Source organism: Rana temporaria, chromosome 1 (assembly GCF_905171775.1).
Source record: "Rana temporaria chromosome 1, aRanTem1.1, whole genome shotgun sequence".
Taxonomy (NCBI): Eukaryota; Metazoa; Chordata; class Amphibia; order Anura; family Ranidae; genus Rana; species Rana temporaria.
The window spans coordinates 468,527,241-468,540,499 of record NC_053489.1 but is presented as its reverse complement, the minus strand read 5'-3'; the positions used below and the strand labels follow the sequence as shown (position 1 = coordinate 468,540,499).

The 13,259-nt window shown below is 44.1% G+C and overlaps 1 protein-coding gene and 1 non-coding gene across 2 annotated transcripts; both read left to right on the top strand.

Moving 5' to 3' along the window:
• The first annotated feature begins 5,378 nt into the window (after positions 1-5,378).
• LOC120917336 (histone H2A.Z-like) lies at positions 5,379-13,135 on the top strand. Its single transcript, XM_040328561.1, has 5 exons — positions 5,379-5,498; positions 9,617-9,694; positions 10,804-10,917; positions 12,028-12,157; positions 12,810-13,135. The coding sequence occupies exons 1-5, from the start codon at positions 5,496-5,498 to the stop codon at positions 12,869-12,871; spliced, it is 387 nt and encodes a 128-aa protein (XP_040184495.1). The 5' UTR covers positions 5,379-5,495; the 3' UTR covers positions 12,872-13,135.
• LOC120925393 lies at positions 11,692-11,776 on the top strand. The gene has a single exon (XR_005746668.1).
• Positions 13,136-13,259: the final 124 nt, after the last annotated feature.

The following is a 13,259-nucleotide window of genomic DNA, read 5'->3' as shown; positions in this document are numbered from 1 at the left end:
TACCTTGAAAATGCCATGATTTTATTGGGTCGCTGTGAGGCTCTGTATTAATGCTGGGAGTTGGGGGGATGATACAAGAACAATTGAGCTCATTTTTGTCAACACTTATTTCTCAATGGATAACATACAGTATGTACGTTGTATCCAAACATGATCCAATTTGCATGCGATTGTCGGGAGGTTCCAATCTTTTGTGCTAAAGTTCTACGCTCTCTCTTTTATTTATCATCTGTATTCCTTTGTTTCTCATTTGCAAAGATGTTGTTATCACCTCCTATTGTGATTTCACTCTGGTCTGTTCCAACACATACCCCACCCACTATCCTCCAGACCTGCCAATTATTCCTATTCAATAATAACAAACAGATGGATTACATTTCGGGAGGTGTATTTTTGTAATGCCGCGTACACACCATCACTTTATGTGATGAAAAAAAACTACGTTTTTAAAAACGTCACTTTAAATGACCGTGTGTGGGGGGAAAATGTTGTTTTATGTCTTGTGAAAAACGACAAAAAAAAATTGAAGCATGCTTCAATTTTATGTGTCGTTTTTCAAAACGTCGTTTTTTACTTCACAGGAATTGACCGTGTGTAGCAAAAAACAACGTTTAAAACAACGTTTTTACACCCGCGCATGCCCAGAAGCTAGTTATGAAGCGAGCTTCAATGGAAAAACGTGGTGAACGTAACCTCACTTTGCTAGAGCATTGTGAAAAAACGATGGTGTGTAGGCAACATCGTTTTTGAAAATTGAAGTTTCAAAAACGTTGTTTTTTTCTTCACAGAAAATTACGTTTTTTTTCATCACATAAAGTGATGGTGTGTACGTGGCATAAGACTTGACAGACATTGAGGCGGGCAGCGGCGGCGACGGGCAGAAAGTCGCTGATTGCCGCCATTACTAGTAAAAATATGTCCCGGATTTAATTTAAAAAATCTGGTCACCTTACTCCGGAGGTCGCTAGAGGTTCCATGGCCATTGATCAAAAACAGAGTGATCTCCCAACCTATAATGACCACCAATGTAAGGGGGCAATGCCCCTCTGACATGAATTAAAAGAGTAACTTCTAAACTGATCACCAGTGTAAGGGGCTTTTCTCCACTGACCACCATCTTAAGGGGACATTTCTTTATTGACCATCAATATAAGGGGGCTTTTCTTTACTGACCACCAATGTAAGTGGATTTTTCTCCACTGACCACCAATGTAAGAGGACTTTTCTCCACTGACCACCAATGTAAGAGGACTTTTCTCCACTGACCACAATGTAGGGGGACAGTTCTCCACTGACCACCAATGTAAGGGGATTTTTCTCCACTACCCACCAATGTACGGTGGTTTTTCTTCACTGACCACCAATGTAAGGGGGCCTTTCTCCACTGACCCCAATGTAGGGGGACATTTCTCCACTGACCACCAATATGGCTTTCCTCCACTGACCACCACTGCAAGGGGACATTTCTCCACTGACCACCAATATGTCTTTCCTCCACTGACCACCACTGCAAGGGGACATTTCTCCCCTGACCACCAATGTAAGGGGACATTTTTCCACTAGCCGCCAATGTAAGATGGCTTTCCTCCACTGATCACTGCTGTAAGGGGGCAATTCTTTACTGATCACTAATATAAGGGGACATTTCTCCACTGACCACCAATGTAAGGTGTCTTTCCTCCACTGACCACCTCTGTAAGGCCCCGTACACACGAGAGGATCTATCCGCTGGAATTTATCCGCGGATACGTTTCAGCGGATAGATCCGCTGGTGTGTACGACCCAGCGGATATTTATCCGCGGATATATTTTGGGCCGATGGATTTCCAGCGGATAAAAATTTCTTAGCATGCTACAAAATCTATCCGCTGGAATCCAGTCCAGCGGATTGATCCGCTGGTCTGTACAGACTCACCGGATCAATCCGTCCGATTCCCTCCCTCGCATGCGTCGTAATGATGCGACGCATGTGTAGAAGTCCTTATATTACAGCGTTGCGCATGTCGCCGCGTCATCATCACGGCGACGGCGCGACACGTCACCGCGGAGGGAATTCCGCGCGGATTTTGATCTGATGGTCAGTACAACCATCAGATCAAAATCCGCCAGAGGATTTATCCGCGTGAACGGTCCGGAGGACCGTTTCCAGCGGATAATCCTCTCGTGTGTACGGGGCCTAAGGGTGCATTACTTCACTGACCACTAATGCCTCAATATTTGGCACTTCCACCCCCTTCCTGCCCAGGCCAATTTTCAGCTTCCAGCCCTGTCACACTTTGAATGACAATTGCGTGGTCATGCAACACTATACCCATATGATTTTTTTTTTTTTGAGGCAGATAGAGATTACTTTTGGTGGTATTTAATCACCACTTCGTTTTTAATTTTTTGCTAAACAAACGAAAAAATAAATACTGTTTTGGCACCGATAAGGCGGCACTCATGGGGAAGCACTGATAGGCAGCACTGATAAAGTGGCACTGATAGGCAGAACTGATGGGCACTAATAGGCTGTACTGAGAAAGCAGCACTGATGAGCACTAATAGGTGGTACTGATGGGCACTAAAAGACAGCACTGATGGGCACTGATAAGCTGCACTGATGGGGATGCAGTGATATCAGTCTAACTGTGTGCATCAGAAATCACAGTTACCGACTTTCCTCTCCTTACATTGTGACAGCATTTGAGGATAGGAATGCCGATAACCGGACACAGCTGATCACATGGTAAAGGGCCGCTTTGATGGACCCTTTTCCGCGATTTGTGATCAGCTGTACCTGAAAGACACAGCGATCACAGAGTGTGTCGGATCCACACCCCAGGGGGCATGTGGGAGGCATGGTTCTGAGAAGACATCCATGGACACCCTCCCAGGACTGGACGATTGCTCTGTAGCTGCCTTTTGGCTATAGCGTGGTCGAGAAGTGGTTCAAAATGCATGGGGCTGCCGTTCTTTCTTAATGGCACCCCCACGCATTTAAAAACGCAGCACATTTGCAGGTGTGGGAACTGCAGGAAAATTGCATGTGATTTTCTGGCCGCTTCATTTTTAAAATGCTGCAGGAATCTTTTTCCTCAGACGCATAGGCATGGCAGCCCATTCAAATGAATAAGCTGCTGTGCCCGCGCTAATGCAGGCTGCAAATTACCAAGAGTTTTAACCTAGCTTTATGGGGGACCACAACACATGCATTGCAGTTTGTTGGAATGTACACATTAAATCACAATGGTGAGTGGGCCTCAGACCTCAGTCACACTGGCTATGAGATACACAAGTTTATATGTGTTTTTTAGGATATTCTTAAACACATAACAATGCATTAAGGCCGGGTTCACACTAGCTGCGGCCACGGCTCACAGCAGGGGACCGGTGCATCCCTGTACACTGTAGCTGCAGCCACGGCTCACAGCGGGGGACCGGTGCATCCCTGTACACTGTAGCTGTGGCCACGGCTCACAGCAGGGGACCGGTGTATCCCTGTACACTGTAGCTGCGGCCCCAGCTTACATTGGGGGAGCGGTGCATCCCTGTACACTGTAGCTGCGGCCACGGCTCACAGCAAGGGACTGGTGCATCCCTGTACACTGTAGCAGCGGCCATGGCTCAAAGCAGGGGACCGGTGCATCCCTGTACACTGTAGCTGCGGCCACGGCTCAAAGCAGGGGACCGGTGCATCCCTGTAAACTGTAGCTGCGGCCATGGCTCACAGCAGGGGACCGGTGCATCCCTGTACACTGTAGCTGCGGCCACGGCTCAAAGCAGGGGACCGGTGCATCCCTGTACACTGTAGCTGCGGCCACGGCTCACAGCAGGGGACCGGTGCATCCCTGTACACTGTAGCTGCAGCCACGGCTCACAGCGGGGGACCGGTGCATCCCTGTACACTGTAGCTGTGGCCACGGCTCACAGCAGGGGACCGGTGTATCCCTGTACACTGTAGCTGCGGCCCCAGCTTACATTGGGGGAGCGGTGCATCCCTGTACACTGTAGCTGCGGCCACGGCTCACAGCAAGGGACTGGTGCATCCCTGTACACTGTAGCAGCGGCCATGGCTCAAAGCAGGGGACCGGTGCATCCCTGTACACTGTAGCTGCGGCCACGGCTCAAAGCAGGGGACCGGTGCATCCCTGTAAACTGTAGCTGCGGCCATGGCTCACAGCAGGGGACCGGTGCATCCCTGTACACTGTAGCTGCGGCCACGGCTCAAAGCAGGGGACCGGTGCATCCCTGTACACTGTAGCTGCGGCCACGGCTCACAGCAGGGGACCGGTGCATCCCTGTACACTGTAGCTGCGGCCACGGCTCACAGCAGGGGACCGGTGCATCCCTGTACACTGTAGCTGCGGCCACGGCTCACAGCAGGGGACCGGTGCATCCCTGTACACTGTAGCTGCGGCCACGGCTCACAGCAGGGGACCGGTGCATCCCTGTACACTGTAGCTGCGGCCACGGGTCACAGCAGGGGACCGGTGCATCCCTGTACACTGTAGCTGCGGCCACGGGTCACAGCAGGGGACCGGTGCATCCCTGTACACTGTAGCTGCGGCCACGGGTCACAGCAGGGGACCGGTGCATCCCTGTACACTGTAGCTGCGGCCACGGGTCACAGCAGGGGACCGGTGCATCCCTGTACACTGTAGCTGCGGCAACGGCTCACAGCAGGGGACCGGTGCATCCCTGTACACTGTAGCTGCGGCCATGGCTCACAGCAGTTTGGGCTTCGATATGTGCAATGCTTCAAACGGCTACATGTGTATGTGTAAAATCTACATATATGTACAGCCCATTTCTGCACACCACTAAACACAGCGCTAGGGTTGCCACATCATCCCTTTAGTTCAGGGCACGTATGAATTACACAGGTTCTGAGGCTGAATTTGCAGAAGATACTGCGTAACACATGCGTTTAAAGCGTTTGAGCTTAGATATGTGTAATGCTTCCAGCAGCTTTACACATGTACATACACGTGTAAAGTCGCTAGACGCTGCGCACATTGTCATTTTTAGCGGCAACTGTGTGTACGATCTCATTGATACCTATAGCGCTGTTTGGATGGGTAGATGCACTAAAATACTGTTTTATGAATGAGCCCCAACTGCATATATCTGACTAGGGTTCAATGCACCTAAAGTTTGATACAGAAAGCTAGTGTGGGGCATTGCCTCATGGGTGAAAAGAACGTGATTTTCATAGACATGGCTGCTTTCTTTACACAAAGGAAGCGGGATTGCCAGCACTGCTTGGTTCCCTCAGCATAAGCTCTGCTTCTTCCTCATACCACAGTGTTACCAAACAATGGAGCTGCAACAACTGCCCCGCCCATCCCGACTTCTCCCGCACATGGCCACGCCTGCTGCTGACGCTGCCTCCCGCTATTGGTCGATTGCTAAGGCCTTGGTCTCGATGTTCCCGGGTTTTTATATGGCCGTAGACAAGTTGGCTTTATTGTGAGCTGTGCTGTGGACGTTGGTGATCAATACTCGGAGAAAATATGGTGAGTGCGAGCGGGCATGGGGGGAATTGCACGTGCTTCTCTATAGGACCGCAGCCGTGTATGTTCGTTATGGACAGTCATTGGGGGGGGACTGGGAGGGAGAATGGAGCCGAGCGAACGCTTCCTGCTTCAGGCTACAGCACGTGTTCTCCCGGGTCACAGCCCGCTGCTGGGAGGACTATATAGTGTGGAATAATCGAGCATCCGTAGGGATGGGGCTGCACGTAGGCCATCGGGAGGGATCGAGCGGTTTAGATTTGTCATCGTGGCCGAAAATGGTCGTTATTTCTAGATGGATGATGGATGAGGGCATACAAAAAAATCCAGATCACTCCGGATAGCACAAAAGCCTGCTGGTTCACTATTACAATGGCTTCTATTACATACGCCTGCAAAGCTGGGGAGTGATCGGTGTGTGTTTGTTTATAATCTTTCTATTTTTATGTTTTGATTTTACTTTCAAGGTATCCTGTATGGGGTTTTTTCTTTTTATATTTTTTTTTTGGGGGGGGGTTAGGGTGTTTTTTTTTATTATTTATTTTTTTATTAAATATTCCTACTAATTTGCACTTTTACTAGTAGATCAGAGGCTTCCATTTTTTTTTGCCTGTCTTTAAAAAAAGATTGGAAGTTGAGAAGTTCACAGACACATAGTGGTGTGTGGGTTTATTTTTTTTTTTTATTTATTTTATTATAAAAGTGTGGCCTTGCTGATTAACTTTCTATATCAGAACAAAGAACACACTTTACAGGAGGTTGTACACATGTAATGATGTAACATCCCGCCAGAGTCTACAAAATACCCAAATGCATTATATGTTAGAATATAGTAGTATTATTTATTATGGATTTATAGTGCCAACAGTTTGCACAGCGTTTTTTACAAAGTGGAGGGAAACGGTACAGTAACAATACATGAGTCGGAGTTTCCTGCTCATTAACCACTTCAGTACCGTGGGTGTTTTTCAGATTTCGTGTTTACAAAACAAACTTTTTTTTGCTAGAAAATTACTTAAAACCCACAAACATATTATATATATATATATATATATATATATATATATATATATATATATATATATATAATTTCCTAATACCCTACCTAGAGAATAAAATGGCGATCATTGCAATACTTTTTGTCACACCATATTTGCGCAGCGGTCTTACAAGCGCACTTTTTTTGGAAAAAATTCACTTTTTTGAATTAAAAAAATAAGACGGCAATAAATTTGGCCCAATTTTTTTATATATTGTGAAAGATAATGTTACGCCGAGTAAAATGATACCCAACATGTCACGCTTACAAATTGCGCCCGCTCGTGGCATGGCGTCAAACGTTTACCCTTAATCTCGATAGGCGACGTTTAAAAAATTCTATAGGTTGCATTTTTTGAGTTGCAGAGGAGGTCTAGGGCTAGAATTATTGCTCTAACGATCGCGGCGATACCTCACTTGTGCGATTTGAACACCATTTTCATATGCAGGCGCTACTCACGTATGCATTCGCTTCTGCGCGCAAGCTCGTTGGGACGGGGCGCTTTAAAAAAAATGTGTTTTTTTTTTTTTCTTTATTTTTCTTTATTTTATTTTTATTTATTGTTTTTTTTTACACTGGGAAAATAAATAAATAGATAAATGATCACTTTTATTCCTATTACAAGGAATGTAAACATCCCTTGTAATAGAAAAAAGCATGACAGGTCCTCTTAAATATGAGATCTGGGGTCAAAAAGACCCCAGATCTCATATTTAGACTAAAATGACAAAAAAAAAGTTTCTTTTTAAGACGCTTGGCGGGACTGACGTTTTGACGTCACTTCCGCCCAGCAGAGCTATGGGGACGGGTGGGGGCAATTTTTTTTCCCACACAGCAGCCGAGCGGACCCGATCTCCTCCGCCGCTACCGACGGCTCCGGTAAAAGGGGGAGCCCCTCTCCCCCGATAACGGCGAATCCGCCGTGTAGACCGCCGTTATAGTTAACAGGACCGCTCACACTAAAGATGGATACCTCGGTTGTGGCGGCAGCTGCTGCCGTTACCGAGATATCCATCTTTAAAGTGTGGCCGTATATAGTCGTACAGCGGTCTGGAAGTGGTTAAAAACCTACAGTCCAAAACCTTGGATTGCGAGCATAATTCATTCCAGAAACATGCTTGTAATCCAAAGCACTCTTGTATCAAAGCAAATTTACCCATAAGAAATTATGGAAACTCGGATGATTCGTTCCGCAACCATTCAGTTTGTAGTCCATATAAAAAGATTATAGCAATATATTGTGTAACCATAAAATGTCCATCCACAAATGGAAGCCTCTGAGCCAGTCGCATATCAAAAATAGAGAGGTTATTAAAGTTGCAAAAATTCTCATACAACAGAATACAAAATCGGAAGACTACAACTGTAGTGATTAAGGGTTCAGTTCACACCAGACGCAGTTTCGTGTGCATTTTTTTTTCCTGCACTAAAAATACATGCAGTGTATTCTAATGGCTCTAGTTCACACCATGCAGTCAGTTTCCGGTGCAGAAACTGACTGCATGGTGTGAACTAGAGCCATTGGAATACATGGAAAACACTGCATGCATTTTGTGCAGAAAAAAAAGCGCACAGAACTGAACTGCGTCTGTTGTGAATGGACCCTAAATGTAAATCGTACGATCTGGTATCGTGCGAGAAATATTTTTGTGTTTGTCCGATTGGGTGATCGGCTTTCAAACTCTGTACTAACGATCCGATTGTTGTATGATCCCTTCGGAAGCTGTTTTTCGGATTGCATGTATGGGCCATTAGTGTAGCAATATAGTTACAGTTAATAAAGGTACAACATTAAGCCACTCGTATGATTGATGATTAATAAACCGACACATCTAAGTATGGAGCATCTGGGGTAAAGCTGTCCACATAGACCGTCCTCTGCACCGCCCGCTGTCAGTCTGCAATAGTTACCGGGAAGACTACCCTGCAGTAGAGCGATCTGAAAGTGAAGGCTTGATGTGGACAGCTTTACCCCGGATGCCTGCATACTTGGGTGTGCCTATCTTAATCATTAATCATGTGTGTTGCTAAATGTTGTATTTTCATTAAATGTAACCTTATTGCTACACTTAGAGGTGCCTCTCTTCTCTACTCAGTTGTGACGCTACGTGTGTGGGGTTTTTTTTTATTTATTTTTTTAGCATGTTATCCTGTGTCTATGCGCACGCAGGCTGTTATCAGTGTTTCCTTGCTGGGAGAAAAAAACAGAACTAGTGGATTTTGAGAGGAGTCTTTCAGCTGTAAAAATGCTCCAACACCAGTAAATTGTGGTTAACTGGGGTTTTTAAACCCGTAGCTTGTGTTTTCTTGCTAAAAAGCATAAAAACTAAGTTTTTAGCGCAGGAACGCTACAGGTTTTCTAATAACATCCAGTTTGCATGAGGCCTTTAACCACTTAAGGACCGCCTCCTGCACATACGTTTGCAGAATGGCACGGCTGGGCACAAGCACGTACCTGTACGTCCTCTTTAAATGCCCAGTCGTGGGTCGCCCGCGACCCAGTCTGAAGCCCTGTGACCGCCGGAGTCCAGCGATCGGTACCCGGAGCTGAAGAATGGGGAGAGCTGTGTGTAAATACAGCTTCCCTGTTCTTCACTATGGCGCGGTCATTGATCGTCTGTTCCCTGATATAGGGAAAGGCAATCAATGGCGTCACACGTCCAGCCCCGCCCCCTACAGTTAGAAACACATATGAGGTCACACTTAACCCCTTCGGCGCCCCCCTAGTGGTTAACTCCCAAACTGCAATTGTCATTTTCAAAGCATTTTTTTGCTGTGAAAATGATAATGGTCCCAAAAATTGCTGATCACCGCCATTAGTAGTAGTAAAATTTTTTTTATGAAAATGCAATAAAACTGTCCCCTATTTTGTAAACGCTTTAAATTTTGCGCAAACCAATCGATTAAACGCTTATTGCAAAAACTGGCCAGGTCCTTTACCTGCATTTTGGTCCGGGTCTTAAGTGGTTAAACAGCTAGGGTAGTAAAATGTTGTTTTCCACCAAAAGCCATATCCTTCCTGTACATTAAAAAATGTAAATTTCTTGTGTATGATTATTAACACTGTGCCCTCCCTCTGCAGGCTGGTGGTAAAGCTGGTAAAGACTCTGGCAAAGCCAAGGCGGCTTCTGTTTCACGTTCTGCTAAAGCTGGTTTACAGGTAAGGAAAATTGAACTTGTTCTGTTCTAGGCTGAACTATCTCTGCATGTATCATTTTATGCATAGGGCAAGGCTGGATTTCTATCACTAAAAACTTGCGGACGCGTAAATTATGATGCTGTAACCTCTTAGCGCTGACAGTACGCAAAGATGTGGTCTCGATGGGCAGGCATTGAAGCAGAGAGGCGCATATTTGCGTAGAAAAGTATAAACAAACATGCCAAGGGCATGCGCCCAGCTCAGTTACCGGCGCCTAATAGAAAGTTCCCGTATATTACTTGTGATGCTTTCGGTCATGTGACAGCCAATCATGACTGTCCCATGATCAGAAACGTCTTGCAGCACCAGATGGCGCAGGTGTTAAGGGGGTTAAAGGATACATTCATCTTTTGTTACTTATTACACCCTGAAAATGAGTGCACTGTTACCCCCCCTCCCCCTTTTTGGCAAAGAGTGGAGGATTTTCTCCTCACTGCTGTCACAATCTAAAGTTTTCTGTGAATGAACTACAACTACCGACAGCCTTTGCGACTGTCTGCTTGTAGTTATCAATGAACTACCAGGGTGCTGATGGGTGCTCTATGTAGTTCATTGTGTGTGTGTGTGTGTGTGTTTTTTGTTTTTTTTTTCCAGACAGAGCCAACCTCGGATGTCAATAAAATTGTTCAGTGCTGTTGTGTGTTAAAGTGGATGTAAACCCAAATTTTTTTTATGTCACAACGTAGAGAAAAAAATTCCTATCATCTGTGCCCAGTCTTGCCACACAGTTAATCCAGCTCTGAGCAATCCTCTTTTATTCAGTAAAAATTAACAGACTTCCAGATAAAAACCTGTCTAAATAAAAAGTCCTTTCCGTCCCCTTGCTTCGAGTGACATACATTACCTCTCACAATGAACTGTGGATAACCCCCCATATTATGATAAACATCCAGGAATGTGCATGTGTCCAAGCTAGTGCTCGAGATATGTAAAAACCCTGTCACTCATTGTGACATAAAAAAAAAAAACATTTTGGGGTTTACATCCACTTTAAAGTGTTAACGATTAGAGTATGTAATTCTAGCATTGGCATCAGTAAACATTTTTTTTTTTTTTTTTTTACCTTTCAGTTTCCAGTTGGTCGTATCCATCGAATTATGAAGAACCGGACAACCAGTCATGGACGTGTGGGTGGAACTGCTGCAGTGTACACAGCAGCCATTTTGGAATATCTTACTGCTGAGGTATGAGTACTTTAATGATTTTTTTTATTTATTTTTTTAATCTGGCTGTAAAGTATATTTGCTAGTTATAAATCTTCTGGGTTCAAATCAAAAATATTTAACTGACATTTTTTGCCTGCCTAAGGGAAGTACTGTCAGTTTGGTGGGGTGTGTATTAGGAGAAAGGTATGACATAGACTGTTGTCCTGAATAGATATGCTTGGTTCTTGGTTTATTTGTGCATTGTTCACCTTGACAAAATGTAAGTATGCAAATCTCATATCCAAGGGGCTGCCGAGGAAGATGAAAATCGCGGTAATAGTCAGCTCTCCCTGTGATAGTTGCAGTCCCGCTCAGTGTGTGGCTTCCCCTATGCACAATGACCACATTGTTTGCTAGATTGGCACTGCTATTTATGGAACATTATATATTTTTATTTTTTCCCCCTTGAATACAAAATACTTTCTCTGATTTTTTTGATAGGTCGAGGGAATAGACATGTCTAATCGTAGACTGTTGTGTATTTTGTAAAACAAAATATAATGTGTTTTATAAAAAAAAATTTTTGTCTGTATGGTAAGTGCAGATGGGAAGCCTTTTGCACAGAATTCAAGCCGGGCATGGAAGATTGTGGTTATTGCTGTAGTAGTGCGAACTACTGCAGTGATGTGTTTGCTTCTCTCAGGTATGAGCTATGCATACTTTTATTGCCAAGCTGGACCAATGTTGGTAAGAAATTCCTGGTGTGTGTTTTTGTTGTCTTTAATTGATAGCAAAGCATAGTTGGTGAATACCTGGTCCATGATGACTAGCCCACTGCGCAATCTTAGTTCACATGAACAATATGGTAGAAAACGTGCTGTATGAAAGTCTGAGACCGGGATCTATAAAAGTAGAACTGCATACACCAGTGATGAATCCCATTTGTAAAATTTAGTGTTGCTGAGAACCTTGTTTATTTGACTTGTATGCCTCTAGTGCTGGTTTGAAGTTACATTTTTAAACGGTTTAAGGTGCCATAGAGGGGCTGGAAGTGCTGTGTGTTGGGACAGGGTGAACTATCAAACTACATGTATTGCAAAGCTGTAGGGAGACCAAGAGCTGAGATCTGTTTTTGTTTTTTCTTCCAAGGTGCTTGAGTTGGCAGGGAATGCTTCTAAAGATCTCAAAGTGAAGCGTATTACACCTCGTCACTTGCAGCTTGCCATCAGAGGTGATGAAGAATTGGATGCCCTCATAAAGGCCACAATTGCTGGTGGTGGTAAGTATATTGGATTAATTAGCTGAAGTTCTGGCTTGTGTCCATTTCTGATATACACATTTTATTCATGCAGTCAGAATTGTGAGGAACATTTAAATGATACAAGGGGGTGGAAAATAATTCTATTTTGCTATCCTGTTTCTAGCTACCCTAATTGGGGGTACAGGCTAGAAAGCAACAGGAGATGCTAATTGCCTACCGTGGGCAACACTCCATGTTCTTGCTACTAATAATGTTATGTAATTGGTGTAATGCCCTCTGCATTGCTTTAGCGGTTGCTTCCTTTGTTTCTGGTATTGTACTCACAAAGGGAACCTTAAGGACCAAATATTCAAATGGGATGTTAAAATATGCCATGTTAAAATATTCCATTTCTTTAAGGTGTAAGTTTAGGGGATATCCTCTGTAATAAAGGTGGTGACAAGTATGTTGCCAGAACTCCCATCTAGACTTTTTTTATGTGGTTCGCTGACTCATTAATTTGCATATCTCAGTGGTATTCATAAGCTATAAAACAAAAACCTGAGTTTAATCATCTGGGTTACAGTAGTACAGCAAACATTTGCACTTCTATACATGGTTCAGTTTATTTTCATTAAGCATTACTATCTTGTACAAAAGTTGCTAATTTTTTATTTTGTATTCTTTGCAGGTGTTATTCCTCACATTCACAAGTCTCTGATTGGAAAGAAAGAACAACAGAAAGCTGTATAAGTAATCTTCGCCCAACATGGGACCCTGGCCCAACATCATACTTTGTATTGCTGCTTATCGGTGTTGCAGTACCCTGGTTTCTGGAACGGGATTGTAGCCACTTTCCTAATTTTGGCTTCAAAGATGGCAGTCTTGAACGAACACTGATGCTGGTTTTAACTTTTAGTTTTTTTAAAAAAAGATGTGTATTCTTTTTGTACAAGTCAAACAGAAATGATTCTATTACTTGAAAATATGTTAAATAAATCATTTTTGGCGACATAAGATTGACTGACTGTTTTTAAAATGTTTAGTTCTCTTTTAATTGGAAAGATGAGGGTTTACTTTAATAATCCTAAAAAGCTGAGAACATTGTACCAATGTTTGAATCTCGCACACACTTACATTT